This window comes from Oenanthe melanoleuca, chromosome 5 (genome assembly GCF_029582105.1).
Source record: "Oenanthe melanoleuca isolate GR-GAL-2019-014 chromosome 5, OMel1.0, whole genome shotgun sequence".
In the NCBI taxonomy this organism is placed as follows: domain Eukaryota; kingdom Metazoa; phylum Chordata; class Aves; order Passeriformes; family Muscicapidae; genus Oenanthe; species Oenanthe melanoleuca.
The window spans coordinates 57,730,419-57,750,072 of record NC_079339.1 but is presented as its reverse complement, the minus strand read 5'-3'; the positions used below and the strand labels follow the sequence as shown (position 1 = coordinate 57,750,072).

Below are 19,654 nucleotides of genomic sequence, written 5' to 3'. Positions count from 1 at the left end.
AGCCAAAGTCCTTTGGAAAGATTTTTGTTGATTTTTCTTGAGCTACATGTTGCTGACACTTTCAAGCCTGAGCCCCTGTGATGACATCTTGAGACTTTCAGTCTTGTTGACAGTGCCTGTAAGAACTTGTTGTTGGTTAATCACTCTCCAGAGTGGTGGCAGTTTTGTGATGCTTTGAGGGATTTCCAACTTTTTTGACTTGCATGGTCAGATTGGATGACCAGCAACAAGTTAACCAGTAACCCTTATCATCAGTCCCAGGAAATGTATCTGCTCTAACAAAGGAAAAAGCTAAAGAATAGCAGAAAATTATTTCCTTTCATTCCAGTGGTGTGTTGTCAAAAGCAATAAAAATGGCTGTTAAGAAAAGAAAGTGGTTTGTTTCTTTAAAGAGACAAATTCTCCTAAACACAAACAGGCTGAGTCTCACTCTGCTCATATAAGGGAAAATGCACCTTAGAACCTGTAGAAATGGGGAGTAGCTACTTTCTGTCCTATCTCTGTTCCCTTGCAGCTTTTCTGCACATCCAGTTCCAGGACAGCTGCTCAGGCAGGGAAAGCTGTGCTCCACAATCCTCAGCTCTGCTCTGCAGCTGCAGGGTACACACAAGATGCTGCACACCTCCAAACCAGGGAAGGAAGCTTCCCCTGCTCAAAGGTATTCCATCTTCACCTTTCCATCCTTCTTTTTTATTGTTTGCTGTGACCTTGCTTCCAAACTCCTGGCAATTACCTCTGAGGAAAAGATTTAGGTGGTGCTGTTGGGAAGAGTAATGGTTAGTTGGAAGGACAGATAGAAGTGGGGAATTGATGCCCATAGCCACAGATTTCCAGCCAGTGATCAGCAGGCTGGTTGTAAGGTAATTTATCTGCTTTGCCTAAAGAGACCATCCTGGCCAGGGACAACTTGGGAATAAACTGCTGGACAAAGCAGGCTGTTGTTTGTGTATCCACCAGGAATGGCACCCTGAGGTGGGGATGGAGCAGTGCCTGATCCATGGCAGCAGCCGCTTCCACACCAACAGCTCACACAGCATGTGGGACAGTGGCTGGGCAGCTTGTTATTCCAGAGGAGCAGGTTAATGCAGTGCTGCTTCCAGCCTGGAGCTGGGCACTGATAATTAGCAGGGACTTGTTTGCCCACGGAGATGATGAAGGAGGTGGTGTTTACTGCTCAACCACAGTAGTCACCAATATTTAATCAATTAATTAAAATCTCCCATCAAACAGCGTGATCCAAACCTGTGGGCTTATTTAATCTCACAGTGAAATGGTATTCAAGTAACCCCACAGAGAGTTCCCTGGTCTGCCTCATCCTTCAATCGATGCCAGTATTAAATAATAATGGCAAGCAGGATGTAGCTGTGCTGAACTGCCAGGCCATGTATTTACCATTAAGTCTGTCCCAGCTTTTCATTTGTTACTTGCTCTTTTAATAGCATTTTCCAGAGATGCTTAGTTGCTTTCTCTGCTCTAACAAGCTTCCTTGCTGGCCCAAATGAAAGACCTGATGAGAGTTATAAAAAGTACAGTAGCTGCCTCATTACATTTGCCCTTCTAAGAAGTCATGCCAAAATACAGATCAGGTGAGAAGGAGCAGCTCTAAAGCTGCCCAGTGTGTCCCTTGGTTGTCTTAAAGCAGGGATTCAAGGCTCTGAGAGAGAAATAAAACCTTCCTGTGACCCACAAAAACAGTGTATTGACAGAGGCTGTTCTGCTCTGTCACCCTGTTGTAATAGAGGTGATATAAAATTCATTTTCTGCTCATTATTGATGATGTTTATGGATTTGGTGACATCAAGGAACGTGGCAGACTTCTGGCAACAGGACTTGGCTCTTCTAAGCAGCACTGAGGTGTTTCAGATTTGTAATGTTTTTTGCTGCAGGAGAGGTTGGTTTGATTTGATTCATCAACCTAATCAGAGCTGAGGCTTCCAAATGGGTTGATCAGACAAAGTGGTGCTATTTAGGGATGTCCCAAGGTGTCTTTCCAAGTGCCAATGGACTGTGACATGGGCATCTTCCTTCTATAGGGAGAGTTGCTGTGTTAAAATCTTCCTTCCTCCTTATCTGCCTCCTAAGTAGAGGGGAAAATGGTCATAGGAAAAATCCAGGTCAGCTCAGGTGGTACAGCTGCTGTACAACTCCCTGACAGGAGGGAGCAGCCAGGTGAGGGTTGGTTCTTCTCCCAAGAAACAAGGAACAGGACAAGAGGAAACAACCTCAAGGGGAGGTTTAGATTGGATATCAGGGAAAATTTCTTCACTGAAATGGTGATGAGGCTGTCCACAGGCTGCCCAGGTACATGTTTTGTTCAGCTTTAAGATGAGCTTCTGTGTGAATCTGATTTAAATGCCTCATTTCCATGCTAACATCAAACTTCAGGTATGGTAAAAGCAGACAGGAATTGGGTGAGTTTCTCCTTGATTTGCACGTTGCTGGCACTCCCTGTGCCCTGAGGAAACTGCCAGGTCTGCAGGTGACATCTGCCAGGTGAGGGAGGTCTGGGGTGACATCTGTCACTGGAAGGCTCTGCAGCCACCAGTCACCACTTGCTCAGCTCTCCTCACATCCAGAGGAAGCAAGGACTGGCCTCTGTCACTGCAGCAGGCGTGCAGAGGCTGTCCCTGGTGTCCTGTGTGTGTGTAGCTGATGTAATTAATGTCAGGGATAGCTGAATTTCATCTACAGCAGTAGTCCTCTGAACTGAGCTGTTAGAAAGGCTTGCTGGAATATGCTGGGCAGGAAAAAGAGAAAATCAGGATCAAGGTATTATTTCTGCATAACTTTGGTATTATTACCATTTCTCATGGCACACAAGGATGCAAGTGCAAACCTGAGCACAGCTATGAGGCCACAGCTGAGCACTAGAGAGTCCCAGGCTTTGCAGGATCTGCCAAAACAGCCCCCAAAACCACAGAGGGGGCCAGAAAGTGTCTGCTGAACACTTCAGAGTCACTTGGGCAGCTCTGCAGGCTGTTTCTGTGTTGCTTTTACTCACTCGTGCCTGTGAGCAATGTAAGTAGAGAGACAAGGGCTTGCAGTGCAGTGTGGATATACCTGTAAAAAGGGGCTGCCACTGGTTGGGTTCCACAAATTCATGGCAGTGTGCAACACCAACATAAAGGCACCATTGTGTGGATGCTGCTGCAGCTGAGCTAGGAGAGGCCCTGCCTTAATTACTCTGGCTCATAGTGGGAATGATTTCAGAGTAAAAATACTGTATGTAGACACAATCTTAAGACTAAATTAATCCATCAGCAGAGCCCAAAGTGAGGAGTCATTGTGTTTCTCCTAAAGAATTTTGGAAATCAATGACATTATAAATTCATGCTGAGGTTACTGAGTCTTCATCAGGCTTGGGAAACCCAAAAAACTCCTTTTGTTCCTTCTCCCTGCACATGCAGTCCTCAGGCATAGAAAGGGCAACACTGGGATGTTTGTCACAGTTGTGACATGAGGATTTGCATTTCTGTCACACCTCTGGAAGTGTTCAAGGCCAGACTGGTTGGAACTTGGAGCAGCCTGCTCATGTGGAAGGTATCCTTGCCCATGGCAGGGGGTTGGAATGAGTTGATTTTTAAGGTCTCTTCCAACCCAAACCATTCTGGGATTCTCTGATTTCCATTCTTTAGAAAACACCTGCACTACCTGGATCCTCCTGAGATTTGAGTGAATCCCAGAACTGCTTCTGTGGGACCAGCAATAATTACCAGGACAATTAGTTGCTACCTGTGTTTTCTATCCTCAGTCTGCAGTGACCTTTTATCAGCAGAAGATTTGTATTTAAAAAGCTTTTCTGGGTTTTAAATGCCTCCTCCAGCTTTTTGTCTTCATCAGCTGAGGGGTTTTGGCAGTTCCTAATAATTTTTCCTCTCCCATTGCATAGCCACTTCACATCTAATATTTCCTGGCAGATTTCTCAGTAGTAGCTGCAGTCAGGGGACTGGTGAGAGGTCTAATGCATCACTTCTCTCTCTCTTTGTGCTATTTATTCCAGTGTCTATCAGCTCCTCATGAACATACTTTGACAAACAGGCTGGAAGATTGCTAACTTGTGAATTATTTTGATAATTACCCTCTTCTTTTTTCCCTGTAACTTTGCAGATGCTGTTGGGTTTGGAGGCAGAACAGAGCACTACCAGGGTTATCAAGCATCAGTCTCCTGCCAGCAGAACTGTGAGATACAGATGTTGTGTCTTCCCTGCTCATGTGCAGCACAGACACCACATTTGGTTTGTTCACTCCAGTTCCTGAGTGTCTTCAATTTCAAGGATTTTTCCTGTAGGGAAAGATTGCAAGCTCAAAAAGCACCAGCTTGGAGGGAGCCTGGGGTGGGATATTGCTGGCAGCAAGGCTGAGGATGATTATGGCAAGTGAGGAGCCCTCAGGGAGTTGGACATGGCATTGTCTCTGCTTGCCAGGGTGAGCAGAGCCCTGTGGGAGCAGCACATTCCATTGATCAAAGTAAGACCAGGGCAGTAATTTATGGCACAGCACAGCTTGAAAAGCAATGATTTTCATTCACCAGATGCTGCCATGCATGGGACAAGGTTGGTGACCCAGCTGCTGCCTTTCCTTTGCAAGCCAGTCTCCTCCCAGGTGCTCAGTACCAAACTCTGGCTGGAGTGGGTGTGATATCATCCAAACCCTCCTCTGCTGAGGCAGCTTGAGTGACACAAGAACTTACCTTTACATTTTGCTATAGGACCAAAAAGGAGTGTTTGCAAGAGCTGGTGGATTCCCATTAAAGGATGACTACAACTTTCCCAGTCTTTCAACCTCTAAGTGTCTTCCCAGAGACACAAAAATGTGTGAATGACTCTGCCAGCTCCAGTTTTCCCAACTTCTTAATGAAAAAGTCTCCATCAAATTTCACAGCACTCAACACTCTGTCATTAGGAGGGCTTGGGCAAGATGCAGAACAGCCCTCAGAGGTCTCAGTGGATCATCTCCATTTACATCTATTCCAGCTGTGCCCACACATGCTTTTTAGTCCATGCAGCCCTAATGTCACTTCCCTGATTTTGCTGAAGTTCTTTGGAGCCAGGAGCAAGAGGATCAACGAGGGCTGTTTATCTGTGTTTATCTTCCACATTTCAATCCCCTTTCATTTCACCAAGTGTGAGCATTGAGGTTTTCCTCCATCCCAGCATCCTGGCTACATCTAAACCCTCACCCAGCCTGGAAACTCCTCCTCTCTCCTTTAACGATATTCTTAAATTACTCAATTTTTTTCAGCTGCTCCATTATTAATAACTAACTAGGAAAACTGCCACAGTATCAGTGCTGCTGACACGTGTCTTGAGCTGGAACCAGGCTTCCAGAGAGAGCTGCTTGAGAGGGGTGGTTGGGGAAGCAATTTCCTCGATGGTGCGTGCTAATGCACATATCCAAGGCTGCCTTGGAGCTGCTGGAGCCGGGCAGTCGAGCAGCTCTGCTGCACGGTGCCTCCTTGGGGATCAGTGTCTTGTTTCATCAGGGCCATCTGCTTGCAACACAGCCTCAGTCAGCTCCAAGTCTTAGAACAAGCTGCTCTCAGTGCCGGCTGGAAATGGTTGGAAAAATCTGAGTGTTGTAGGTAAACATGAGACTGGTTATGGGATGCAGCCATGCAGGGAGTTGTCAGGCTGGCAGGCATTTATGGGGTGTTGGTGTGCATGAAGAGGGGCCCAGAGTAACCCAGGGGTGCAGACCCGTGGCAGGTTGAGTGGAGCTGTTCTCCATGCCCATGCCAAGGAAAGGAAAGGATGGAATGGGACAAGTCTCGTGTGCTCTACAATCCAGCACTGATAACCAGGCTGCCCTGAAGGCCAGCCTGCAGTCCTGCATGATCCTGAGTCCTGAGATCTCAGTCCTGCAAAGGCACGTTCTGCAGAGACTCACTTGCTGTTGATGGGATGATCAGGTGTTGCAATATATATATTCAAGGGGTTTTTGAAACTGGCAAAGCCTGGTGAAACTTACAGGAAATCCTTCACCTCCCTTTTTGCATCCCCTTGTCCCTCAGCTCTTCATCACCGATTCTGTTGGCATCTCCAGCCATGAGAGCAGCCTGTGATACGTTTGCCAGGGGTGGTTTTTAAAGGACCATTAGTTAAGCTGATTTATTTTGTTGGCTCTGTCCCTGGGGTCCCTGTGAGCCAACTCATCAAGCGTGCAGGGCAGAGCTGACACTGCTGGAGAAGCAATGTCCGTGCACTCCCAGCATTTCAGAGAGGACATGGGATCCTCTCACAGCAGCCCCTTGACAATGGCTGAACAAATACAATGTGAGCAGCCCTTCCATGCTAACCAGTATTTCCTAGTGCTCCTTTTCCCAGGTGTTTGCACCCAGATGCTGCCACTCCTTCTCTTTCCCTTTCAGATCTGCAGTCACAGCTCAAGCCAGAGGGTTAAATGTGCTTTTCTTACCAGCCCTCATCCTCCATCACCCAGTGATCACTGCCTCCAGCACCAGAGGAGTCAGCCTGTGCTGCTTGCACCAGGATTTGGTCTGTGCAACACTTTGTTTTCTGCTAACAGGGCTTAAGGAGCAGTGGTTGTACATCTACACTGAGAGCTGATCCATGTCAACAGTCATGTTAAGGCTGGAAAATGATCTTTAAGGTCCCTTCCAAGCCAAATCCTTCAAGGATTCTGTTGTTTTTTAATGTCTGCCTCATCCAGTTTGGAAATACAGACCCATATAGGTTTTATTGTTTACTTTTTTATTTTTAAATTTATTATATTTCTTTTTGGTTTGAGTTTGCTTTTTGAAGGGTGTTTTTTTGTGTGAATTTTGCACCTCCACTTCACCACCCAAGGTAAGGGAAATGCTGCCATCCCAGTGGCCAATTCCCACACTGTGTTTAGGAACAAATAGAAGAGAAGTGTTTAATTATCTCAGCCTGCTTACCACTAATATTTGAGTTTAATGAGCTGGGAAATCTGGGCCATTGTGTGCTGGTGGATACACTCATCCTTTCTTCAGCTAAATATGTTATCAGATAGCTTCCACAGAGATGAGCAACTGCTTCCTTTGAACTTAGGAATCATCAGGATTCACTAATTTGCTTAGACCACCTGCTTGGCTAATATTACCACAAGCCTCTTATTTTCCCTCTGAAATGGTAAACAGAAATCTAAATGTTGCTGTACTGACCCTGGAGAAGAGGAGGCTGAGGGGAGACCTCATGGAGGGTGCAGCTTCCTCATGAGGGGTATTGGATGGGCAGCTCTGATCTCTGCTCTCTATGACAGAGACAGGGCACAGCTGGAGCTGTGTCAGGGCAGGTTTAGGTTGGATATCAGGAAAGGTTCTTCCCTCAGAGGGTGCTGGGCACTGAACAGGCTTCCCAAGGAAGGGTCACAGCCCCAAGGCTGCCAGAGCTCCAGGAGCATTTGGACAATGCCCTCAGGCACAGGATGGGACTGCTGGGTGTCTGTGCAGGGCCAGGAGTTGGACTGGATGATCCCTGTGGGTCCCTTCCAGCTCAGGATATTCCGTGGTTCCATGACCCACCCCAGCCCAGCATCTGCTGTGCCCCAGCCCACAACAGCACGGACAATGCCCAGCCCCACAAACAGCCTCAGCTCCCCCAGGGGCTTGCAGCCCTGCAGAAAAGCTCCAGCTGGATCTGCAACGATCCCAAGGTCCCATAGGAATTACCATATAAAAGAGGATTACCCTGCTTCTCCACTCAGTGTGCCTTGTGTTCTGCATGGGGTGTCTTTGCTCCCAGGACACGTGGTCTGCACTTTGGATTCTCCATCTGCAGGGAAGAGAGTTGGCCACGGGGGTGTTGGTGAGTCCCCCCACTGCAGTCAGCCAAGGAGATTTGCTCCCAGCCAGCTTGAGGGTCCTTCCATCACACGGATCTGCACGGGTACCCGCCCTGCAGAGCACGGAATGCAGCAAGGAATTTCTTCCACGGGTCACAGATCTGTTTTTTAATTACCATAGAAACCTCCAAACATCAGGCGTGTGCTGTTACGTCAGGGTCTCTCTCCTCCACAGCTGCCTCCTTGGGACACTGGGGAACAGGAGCTGTGGGGTCCTGAATGGCAGGTGATTATTTTTGGATTAATTAGTAAGCATAGTCTTGGTGTCTCCTGGAGCATGGGATGGAAACTGTGCCTTTGGTGCTTTTTCTCTTTTCATCCTCAGCTTGCTGGAGTGGGGGGACACCATTTCCCACCGCCCTGCCCAGCCTCACAGAGAGATGCATTTACCACTTCAGCCCTAAATATCCTTCTCACTTCCATTCCCACTTCAGACGTGCAAAATGCAAAACCTGGGAGGCGTTCTTGGCACAGCCAGCTTGGCAACCCTTAAACTAGCGGGGTGTGAGCGTTCCCAGCCGGAGCTCCGGGTGCCGCTGCAGCCGCGCTCCTGCCAGACACACCCAGCCTGGCAGGAGGAGCATCCTCACATCCCCAGGGGCCATCCCAAAGCACACCCCGACTGCAGCAGGGGAAAGGGGCTCCTCGCTGCAGCATTCATTGGGATGGAGCTGCAGGATGAGGCAGATGGCCCGGATTTGTTGGCAGGGAACTCCTGTTTGTTTAATTAGTCACCAGACAGACTGAGAGCTAAAAGCAAACCCCCAGTGTGGTGAGATGGACCATTTGCACTTGACATCTACCTGGTGATCCTCATCTCGTCATCCTGCAGTGGGATTGATGCTCAAGCTCACAGGACCAGGTGTTCCCGGTGATTTTGGTTGATCTTTGTTTCCCCACTACTATTTTTCCCTCCAAAGGGGCAGATTCAGACACATGTTGCTTTAAAAAGCAACCAAAGGATGCACAAACGTGGAGTTTTCCTTTCTCCAGCTCCCTCCAGAGCACACGGAGTACTTGTAGGGAATGGATTTCTAAAGCAGCTCCAAGAGAGCTCAGAAGGGACTTTGGACAAGGGATGAAATGACAGGACAAGGGGGAATGGTTTCCACTGCCAGAGGAGGGGATAGATGGGATATTGGGAAGGAATTCCTGACTGTGAGGGTGGTAAGGGCCTGGCACAGGGTGCCCAGGAAAGCTGTGGCTGCCCCTGGATCCCTGGGAGTGTCCAAGGCCAGGCTGGATGGGGCTTGGAGCACCCTGGGACAGTGGAAGGTGTCCCTGCCCTAGGCAGGGCTTTGGAATGAAATGAACTTTAAGATCTGTGAGCCTGTGACTCACTGGAGGAGGGGTTCAGCCCCTCCTTTGCCATGATCCCTTCGTGTCTCCTTCCCAGACCATGTCCTGACACCTGGCCATGTCTCCCAACTCTGAGCTTCCCTGTCCTCAAAGTAATGAGGACTGGGAGATGCTGCCAAGATAGAATCATGGAATCATAGAATTGTTAAGGTTGGAAAAGCCCTCCAAGATCATTGAATCAAACCGTTCCTCCAGCACAGCCAAGCCCAACACTGGCCCATGTCCCCAAGTGCCACATCCACAGAGCTTTTAAATCCCTCCAGGGATGGGCACTCCACCACTGTCCTGAGCAGAGGCACCAGTGTCACTTGTTCCTGAGCATGGATCAGATATTTTGGGGAAGGGATTGCTAAAGGGGCTCTGAGAGCTGGACAGGCACTTTGGACAACTGCCTGGAGTGACAAGACAAGAAGAAATGGCATAAAACTGACAGATATTCCCATAAATAAAAAGCTCACAGATAAAATCACTTTACACCTTTATTTTTGCTTTATAAAATGTTTGATTATGTTCAGCATTCTTGTGAACACTTGTGTTTAGGGGTTTTTTGATCCCCCATTTCCCTTCTGATATATACCTGTATGAATGGAAATAAATTAATTTTTTTAAAAAAAAGGAAAAAATAAGGGAAATAAATGACAAATGGGAAAAGGAAATAAAATCTGCACAGGAAATGATAACCCAAACACAAATCCTGTCTCTGCACACTTGCTGCTTGACGGGGTTAAATCCACGTATACTTAACACGTATATCTAATATGCAAAACTCTGGGGAAAAAAAAATTAAAAAGTTTTAAAAATTACCATTTGGGGACCAGGCCCCACTTACCAGATCCCAAATCGGCGCTTTTTCCCCCCAGGCATCCCCCGCTGCCGTTTCCCCGCTGCCGCTAGAGGGTGGTTTCCTGCAGCGGGAGGCGATCCGGAGCGCGCTCTCCAGCGCTCCCCGTGCAGGAGGAGCGCCCAGCATTCCCGGGGGGAGTGGCAGAAAGGAGGAGATGGCGGGGGGGACACAGAGGGGACACACGGGGGACGCGCGTCCCCCTCGGGCTCCCCCCAACCCCCCCCGGCGCGCGGCTCGGCCCCGCCCACCGCTCCGATGACGTCACCCGTATGCAAATGAGCGCCATGGGGGAGCGGGGGCCCGGCGCGCGGCCGGGCTCAGTCTCGCGCCGCGGAGCGCGCGCGCGTCCCCCCCCCTCCCCTTTTCCCCTCTTTCCCTTTTCCCTTTTCCCGCCTCCTTCCCTCATCTCCCCCCCCTTTCATCCCATGGACATGGCACGGCCACCTTAAAAACGCCGCGCCGCCCCCTCCTCCCCCGATCGCCGGGGCCGCTATGAGTCAGGTGAGTGTGGTTTTGTACCGGGTGTGTGTGCGGGGGAGAACTTTTTATTTTGGGGGGGGGGGGGGGGAGTGGGGGTGCTCCCCCCATCCCATCCCAAATGGCGGTGCTGGACGTGGGGGGATCGCGGTGCCGCTGTGGGAATGCGCGTTGGATGAGGAGTGGGAGGAAGGCAGCGGGCTGAGTGCGAGCCTTCCTCTCCATCCTCCTCCCCCTCTTCCTCCTGCAGCCCCCCTGACGCCCCCTCCTCTCTCTGTTCCAGGTGTGAAGCCCCCGCTGGGAGGAGGTCGTTCCCCTCGCTGGCTGCAGCCCTGACGCTGGGATTTTCCTTTTTTTGGCTTTTTTCTTTTTTTTTTTTTTTTTTTTTTTTTTCGGCCCCACCACCTCCCTCCCTCCCTCCCTCGCTCCCTCCCTCCAGGAATCCAGCGCTGCACCGAAGCCAGAAGAGAGGGAGCAAAACCCAGCCCAGGCCGAGAGCCGCGTCCAGAAACCAAACCCGCCCTTCGCGTCGCAGAGGAGATTTTTTTTTTTTTTTTTAAATCATTATTATTATTATTTTTATTTTTAACACCCCTGACCCGAGCACGGTGGCGGCAGCGGCGCCGGGGCAGGGAGGCTGTCCCGGTTATTTATTCTCTCCCCGCAGAGCTGTCCCTCCGGCTCACCATGATGTTCCGAGACCAGGTTGGCGTGTTGGCCGGGTGGTTCAAGGGCTGGAACGAGTGCGAGCAGACTGTTGCGCTGCTCTCCCTGCTCAAACGCGTCAGCCGGACCCAGGCTCGCTTCCTCCAGCTCTGCCTCGAGCATTCCCTGGCAGACTGCACCGAGCTCCACATCCTCGAAGGGGAGGCCAACAACCCCGGTGAGTGCTGCCTCGCTGCGACCCTTCTCGGGCGGTGCTCTAATGCCCTCGAAATCTTAAATAAATGCACCCAAGGAACGGGTGCGGTTTGGGAACTCCCCCCGGCTCGGTTCTTCTCTGCTCACGTTTTGTTTTTCCCAACGGGATTTGGTTTATTTCAGTTGGGTTTCTCACAGCAAACTACTCCGCTCCATGGCGTGGTGTAACTACGGTAGCATGAATGATTGGTGGGGTTTTTTTTTTTTCCTTTCCCCCCCGCGCCCCCCCTTCCTCCTTCCATGCAGTTTCCTGTGAAATAAGTAAGTCAGGTCACGTAGAGTCTGGATTTTCTAGGCTTCTTTTGGGCAACGTGGCTTGCTTTGCTCTCTGCAACATGCAGAAGCAGCCCATCGCTACCTCAGACGAACTGTTATTGTATAAAGGTCTGGGCAACTGGGTTATCCTATTTTTTTTTTTTTTTTTCCTGTTAAATGTGGCAATTCCTATTTCATCATTCAGATCCTGTTTGGACGCATTTTTTTCCTGCGGCTCTGAATACCCCCTTGTGTTTCAGCAGAGCTTTAAGAAAATATGAGTGGACTGTTTCATGTTACTGAGCGTGCAGGGTGCAGGACAGAAAATGTGTGTGGCTACTGAAAGTGTATTTTTCTTTTATTTATTCGCCGTTACAAGTTGCTCAACTCCTCCAAAGTAACTGGGAGCTGGATCAGGATGGGAATGGCACAAGCACCGTGCGAATTGCACCGTGTGTTCCCGTATTTATTTATGGGGGGGTGTGTTACAGATGCGTGTGTTCCTAAGTGTGGATGTACACAGGGATGCAAGTTGCTTAAAGTAGAGTTTTTGTAACACAGAGGGTCAATAGGGGAGGCAAAATGTCATTTAGCTGCACAATTCTGTTTCTCCAACACCTCAAAAAAATAAAAATCCCAAACGAGAAAAATTCTGCAACCCATAAAAAACAAAGAAACTCCTCTCCCTTTTCGTAAGCACCAAAATCCCAGGGGCTGGAAGCTCTTGGGTTTTGGGCTGTGCGTGGCAGAGCGGTGTCAGTGATGGGTGGAAATTTGCGGCCGGATCCCGAGCAGAGCCCCCGGTGTGGACGGGGCGGGAGGAATGCAGGGTCCTTCTCCAGCTGTTCCCTATTAGAGCACCGAGCCGGCAGGATTTGGCAGCTGCCTGTGCTGCCATTTGATGACAAGGTCCAGCGCAGCGCCGTGTTCCACCGAGGACGGATTTAAGTCCTGCAGGAAACCGAGCCTGGAGCTGCTCCGGGAGCGGGGCTGGAATTGGCCGTTCCCTTATATAGCCCGCAGGAATGAGAGGGAGGAATGCTGCCCAGTGCGTCTGGGAGCAATACTGCTGCTCCTATAAACAGCTGAAGGGATGAACCTCATCCATCCCTTTGGGTGGGGAGGCCCCGGGGGGGCCGGGAGGGAACGCATTCTCCAAAACTTTGGCTGCTCCTGGATAAATCTGCAGCTTCAGCACAGGTTTGCTGTGATTCCCTCTGCGAGTTGGTGTGAGGGATATATTTTTAATTTTAATTTTTTTTATCAGCATCTCAGCTTTTCATTCTGGCTGTGGGTTTGGCAGTAGCTGTGTCCCCTCGGTTGGCCAGGGAATTGGAAGGGTTGATTTTCCTCCTGCCGTCAGGAAAGGTGAATTGTGAAGGAAAACAGGGCTCTGAAGTGGTTCTGGGCACAGAGTCACGTAGGGCTGCCTGTGTGGTGACATTTTCTCGGTGTCAGCCTGGGTGCAGAGCAGGGGCTGGGCCCTGCCCATCTCCACTCGTGCGAGCAATCCCTGCTTGCCCCTGTAATCCCGTTGACCTTGCTTGGATCTGGGATTTCTCCTGTGTGCAGAGCTTGGCATCCTGCCTCCTGCCTGGCCCTTGCTGCCTTGGTGGAGCTGCCCGAGCTCTCCCTGTGCCTTCCAAAAAGGATCTCTTCCTCCAGGGCATTCATAGCTCCCAAAACCGGGATCTGCTGGGTTCCTCTTTCCCACCTCTTTCTCACCCTGTGTGGCTTTCCCATGGGATGGGCATATCCCTGCATCCTGCAGAGCAGGACAGCACTTTGCCCGGCAATCCTGTTGCAATGCAGGGGAGATTAGAGATTTGTAACCAGGCTCAGTTAGGAAATACCTTTTAGTCTCCCGTGTTAGTGTTGCCTTCCTAAAACCCACCTGTATTCCTTAAATCTCTCCTGTTCCACGCCTGTTTGGCAGTCTGGCACTTGTCACTTGCCTGGCGATGGAATCACACCAAGTCCTGAACAGCAACGTTGTCATCGAGCCGTGTGTTACTTCGTTACTCTTTGAATCCTGGTGTTTGCATTACTAATTTGGGCTCCATTCCTACCCGGGCTGCGGCTTGAGGTGGCTCCTGGTACATTTTCCTGGTGTTTGCTGACCTGGAAATGGTGACTCCCTGCTTGTAGGTGCCCTACTGGTGTCCCTGGTGGGGGCTGTAAGGCAGGGGATGTTCCCTTTCCATGAAATCTGCTGTCTGGGAAGGGGTGTCACCTGCTGAATGTGACATGCTGGGCTAATGCACTAGAGCAGGTGCTGGAATTACACTGGGTCCTCGTGAGAATTGAGTTGTTTTGTACTTGCATGACCTGTTTCTTGCCCCAACCCTGTGGAGAGGTGGGAAAAATGGAATGCTGCCCCTAGGTGATGATGCTTAGGAGGAGGTGGCAGCCCTGCTGTGGTCTGTGGTAGATGGGCACCATCCTTGGAATTATTATCACTGAAAATAGACATCAGGAGGGGTCCCAAAGAGAGACCAGGGCTCTGATCCTCTGACTGATGGTGCTGTGCTCTGAGACTTCAGGTGTGTGGACCAGGCATGGAGGAAAACCCATTTCAGAAAGGTGTCCAGATTGTTTCTTGCCTGGTAGACTCCAGATGAGAGATCTCATGAATGGCAGATGTGATGGGAAAACTCAAGGAAGAAAACCAGCTCTTTTTAACTAGTTAATTGCCACAGAGAAGTAAATATATGTAGTTCAAAGGAGTTCCATCTTGTTGTTTTTCCAAGTGTGAGGGTGTTTTCATAATAACAGCCAAGCCATCCTCACCAGTACTGCTCTGCTCTGTACAGCTGTGTATGACCCTCAGAAACAGGAGTGGGAAGCAAGCATGAAAGGTCATCTATACATTCTTCATTAGGTGAAATGTACATCTTGGGGCTGTCCTACACAGTGGCTTCTCTGAGCTTTAATGGTTTAAACTGGTGAAGAGTGTGGGTTGCTGCTAATTCAATTTGAGAGTGAACGGCTTGGTCTGCTGAGAAGGAGCAGAATATGGAAACCATATTATCCCTGCACAGAAATAGAAGTTTCAGGTATTGCATAGCACTATTTAAAAGCCTGCTATAACTTCCTTCCTTCCTTCCAGCCTGGCCTTGCTGGGCAGCCCCAGTCCCAGCTGCTCGGAGCCGTCAGGACGCAGCGACCTCCTCTGAGCTGCCAGGAAAGGTCAGGCAGGAGTGGGGTGGGAATGGGACCTGTGCTCCTCCTGGGGCACCCAGGGGTGCTGGCTGTGGCTGCTCTGTGGGCTGCACACCCACTGAGGAGATGTATCCATTAAACATGACCCATAGGCTTTGGGCACTGAGTGCAGAATGTGCTTCTGCTTTCATCTGCTCCAGCATCCCTCTGGGGTTTTTTCCCAAAGGACACATCCCACTCCACCAGCCCTGACTTCCTCATTCCTGCAAGGTTGATAGAAGTGCCCAAAGACTCCTGTAGGTCCTCCAGGTGTCCCAACACCCACGTGCACTGATGGAAGCAGTGACAGCTTTGAGCTCTTGGCCTGAAAGGACAACAAGCTTTCTCTGGCCTGTGCACAGGACATTAACTGCTCCATGTGTTAGGGCCAAAATCTTTATTTCATTTCAGCAGGCTGTCAGGTATCACAAGGGGAGCATCAGGGTGACCTAGATTCCTCATCCTGGGAAGGACTGGCCAAAGGAAGAGACAAGAGTTGCAGGGAGCCATAATGTCTTTTAATAGACCAAGTGATGCAGCTGGAAAAAATGGCCAGGCATGAAGGTGCACCAGCTCAAAGGAGGGCTTGTGTGGTTGTGGGTTGTTTTTTTTTTTTCCTCAACTGTACCAGCTGGTCTATTAAAAGGTATTACATATTCCTGCAGACCTTGTTGCTTATATCCTTAGCTCCCTGTGGCTCCAGCTCTAGCTCTCACCCTAGCCACAGTCTCCCAGCCCATCAGGAAGCTGCTACCTCTGCCCTGTGCAAATTTTATAGTTCACCTCCAATGCCCCCCACTGATGGCAGATCATCCCAGTGCCCAATTTGAAGGTGTTTCTCATTTTTAAAATTTTTTCTTGACTTACAATTGCATTGTAATGCTGAGCTCTGGTTTAAATACCCTTGGTCTGTGTGAGGGCATCACTGGGCTGTCACACAGTGGGACTGGAGGAGCCCAGGAGGAGCTGGGGTGAGGTGCTTACCTGTCCTTACTGGAAGTGGTTGGGAATTCTAAGTGCAGGGCTGGACACTGGCATTGTGTGGTCATTCCACACACTTGTCTCTGCCTGGAGAGGGATGGGAGCAGCCCTGCCAGCTCTGCTCATTAAAAATTAGGAGCTGGGACTCCTAAATGGAGACATCACAGAATTACAGAAGGTTTGGAAGGGACCATGTTCTTCAAATCTCTCAAACAGGAACAGCTTCCACCAGACCAGGCTGCTCAGAGTTCCATCCAGTCTGGCCTTGGACACTTCCAGGGATGGGACAGCCCCAGCTTCTCTGGGTGACCTGGGCAAACCTCAGATCTGCTGAGCTGTTAGACACTTGCTTTTAACCTGCCTGTTGGTGCTTGACCTGCTGCCACACATCTCTCCCAGGTTTTGTTTGCAAACTTGAGGGCTAAAAGCTATCAGTGCTGGGATTTTTGGAAAATACCAAGGGGAGGGGTGTACAGAAGTACAGAGTGGTGTCAGCCAGGGGCTTTGAGCCAGGCTACACACCCAGTGTTCTCTTGTGATTCAAAGCTATTTTTATGTTTAGGGATGCTTTCCAGAGTGGCTGTGGGAAGCACTGCAGGCTGGAGGAAGATCTGTGGTGTGGCATTACAAAGGGTTTTTGCTGTCCCCCTCACCCCAGTGCTGGGACCTACAGAAGACTCTTCTGGGCTTGCACTTTGCTCTTCTGTATTTTCTCCCATTTGCTTGAAAACTCCTTTCCTTGTCCTTCCTGGCACATGTCCCTTGCAGTAAGAGGAGTAAGGAGATATTCCTGTGCTTGCTCCCAAAATTTTGGCAGCATGAATGACAAGGTCTCCTCCACTGGCAGAGCTAATGAGGGCCAGGTCTTTTGGATGGGTGGTGGCAGAGCTTGCCAGGGTAATAATTTTTAGATAGTAATGGTTGAAATTGGAAGAAAAAAGTTAAGTAATGGTAGCAGCCAGTTTTGCTGCCTGGAGCACAGTGTGGTGAAAGAGGGTTGCTCATGGGTGGGCTGCTTTCTCCCAGAGACCTTTCCATACTTTGCAATGTCCTTTTAACCATTTTCTCAGGTAGTTCATGGCTCAATGAGGGGCCTGATGCCAGGGTTCATTTCCCCCTGACTTCAGTTGGGAAAAATCCCACTGTTGAAGAGCATGTGAAAGATGCAGGGAAGAATTTCTTGCATCATCACAGACTTGAGCTAGAATTCTCTGCCTGGACCAGCTTGTTCCTTGATTCTTTCAGTGCAGGTATCTTGTATTTGTGCTTGGAAAAGCAGCAGAGCTGAAATTCTCTTCCACCAGAGTGGGTTCAGAGAGGATGTTGGTGAAGGAGAGGAAGCACACAGAGCATCTCTGTCAGGATATAGATTGATGGGAGAGGTCGAGGACAGCTTTAGATCAAGAGCTGAATAGGAACCAGCTGTAGAGCCATCAATTAAAATAATCTAGTTTGTGAATACACTTATCTGCAAACGAGATTAAATGGATGAGTGGGGAAAGCTCTCTGCTTAGCTTGGGCTGTTGCCTGTGGATGATCCTCTGGTGTGTTAGACCTCAAAATCTGAGCAAAGCTGCATGCCCACTTCACCAATTATATATTTGCAATTAGACAAGTTGCTTTTAAGGTAGTTGATGCTCTGCTCAGCTGAATTTTCCTGCAGTTTCCCTGAAGCAGTTGAAGGTGGTGGGTCACTGTGCAAATTCCCATCTCCCTACAATTTCTCAAGCTTTGCCCTTCCTTTTTCTCATCAAAAAAACCACCTAGGTTTCATTTGTGGCCCATGAAAGCCACTCTTACTGAGCTGGGAGTTATGTTTGCAATCAGCATAACTGAAATAGTAATTAGTGTGAACACTGGCTTTATTTTCGGATGCACCCGTCAGTGCCTGAGCACCCAGCTCGTGTCTCGTGTTACCACAGATAACTGCTGGGAGAAAGGGCACCCCTGGCACTGCCCTGCACCCCAAACCCAGGGCTGGGCTCATCAGAGAGGGGAGAAGCTGCTGTACTGCAGTGCTGTGTTTGGGGCTCCCAGCTGATCACTCCAGTTTCCTCCTCACTTACTGCATGGTGCCAGCTGAGTGCAGGAGCCCACACAGAGCACAGGTTCTTGTGTTTGAAACCCTTTTTGTCAGCTCCAAGAGTGGTGGGATGAGCCCTCACATGAATTGTGTGTTTCTGCAAATCTCTCTCTGAGCGTGCATGTGCCCTTTGTATTTCTAGTTTTCACAGAATAAACAAGAAAATTACTATTTTACTAACTCCTGGTTACGTAAGAGCTGCTGAGGGATCTAAAACAAGCTGCAGGTCTGATGCAAGGGATCCCCAGGCTTGCATGTTCATCCCTTCTCCCTTAAAAAATAGTGTGTTTATCTTTCCAGTGCTCTGGCCCTAAGAAGAGACACAGAGAGTTGCAGAGGTCATCACTGAGTGCAAGTCTGGCAGTGGCACACAGCCAAGCCAGTGGATTTCCATCTTGGCCCAGGAATCACAAATAAAGTCGTGGCTGGAGTGAGCAGATCTGTTTTGACTTCCTCTTCCTTAGCAGATGCATGAAGTGGAAGGGCAGGATCTCCTCAAAGCAAGGCTGGATTCTCTGTTGGAGGAGGTGTTCTTTGTGGGCACAGGGAGTTTTGTTCTGGCACAGGGAGTTGCAAGCTGGATTTTCTCTGATGGAGCAGTGGGCTGGTTCCATCCACAGCCCTGCAGCTTGGTTTGTTCTGGTCCAGGTGCTGAGCAGCAAATGAGCCTGGCCAGGGTGAGTGTGCTGGCTGCAGAGACAGAAACCCAGTTTGTTTTGTAGCTGTGTGAGGCAGGGGCATGGGCTCCTCCTGGCTCTCCATGCAGGACACAAACACATCTGGCTGAAGAAGAGGGGCTTGAGTGAAGGATTTACCATCACCCATCTGATGCTCTGTTCAGTGTGGGGTTTTGTGGATGTATTTTCATGCAGTGACTCCATGGTGTGGCTGTGCCAGGGGTTTTGGTGAAGGTGCCTGAATTTTAGCCTGGTTTCTCTGATGGGCTCTGTGCAGGTGTGGGGTGCAGCACACCCTGGGCTCAGGGTCCTGTCTGGAGCTTGCTGATGATGCTGTAGATTTCTGCTCTCTGAGTTGAACCAGGGTATAAACCATGTATTTCTCTGCCTTTAACCCCACCTGCTGCCCTTGGCAGACTTCTTGCAGTGCTTAAACTGCAGTGCAAACACTTTGTTGCATTCTGTCAGAATAATCCACGGGGCAGAGAAAGGTGCTGCCACAAATTCCGAGTCATTTTGTGTTGTGGACAAGATGGAAAACAACAGATGGGTGATACTGATGGCTCTGCTGCACCAAGGGCTGAGCCAGCTCCTGCCACAACCCCTGCAAGCCTTCCCTGTGACTTGCAGGAGCTGGATGTGACCCAGCTTGTTGAGCTATTATGCCTGGAGATGTTATTTGACTTAAAATAATGTTAATATTGTGACTGTCGTCTGCAGGATTCAGCAGCTTTGCTCCACTCTTGGCTCTCAAGCAAGGCTGCCCTGCTTTAGGGTGCTTCAAAAAGCTTCTCTTCTGTTACTGATCCTCAGAAATAATTAATTCCAGATTGCCCTTTTTTTTTATTTTAATACAACTTGTTTCAGGCAAGCCACAAACCTGCCTTTCTTTTAACCAGTTAATTCTCCAGCTCCTTGGCTGTGCTGTTGCCTGGTGGGGAATGGGCATGTGTTGTGTTTGGAGTTTTATTTGTTATAGGAAGAAATTGAGTGGGTGGATAAAACAGGGTTTAACCAGGTTTAGCTGGGAGC

General features: G+C 49.5%; 1 protein-coding gene across 5 annotated transcripts in view; it reads left to right on the top strand.

Moving 5' to 3' along the window:
- Positions 1–10,162: 10,162 nt before the first annotated feature.
- Positions 10,163–19,654, top strand: part of SAMD4A (sterile alpha motif domain containing 4A) — a 98,824-nt gene continuing 89,332 nt past the window's right edge. For 2 of the 5 annotated variants that reach the window (XM_056492172.1, XM_056492171.1), the window contains exons 1-2: positions 10,300–10,528; positions 10,788–11,387. In XM_056492172.1, coding sequence (XP_056348147.1) covers positions 11,192–11,387 — 196 coding nt within the window. In that variant the 5' untranslated portion in view covers positions 10,300–10,528; positions 10,788–11,191. Of the gene's footprint in view, positions 10,529–10,787; positions 11,388–19,654 lie in introns of all 5 variants that reach the window. The other 3 variants (XR_008840577.1, XM_056492170.1, XM_056492168.1) reach the window with 2 other exon arrangements.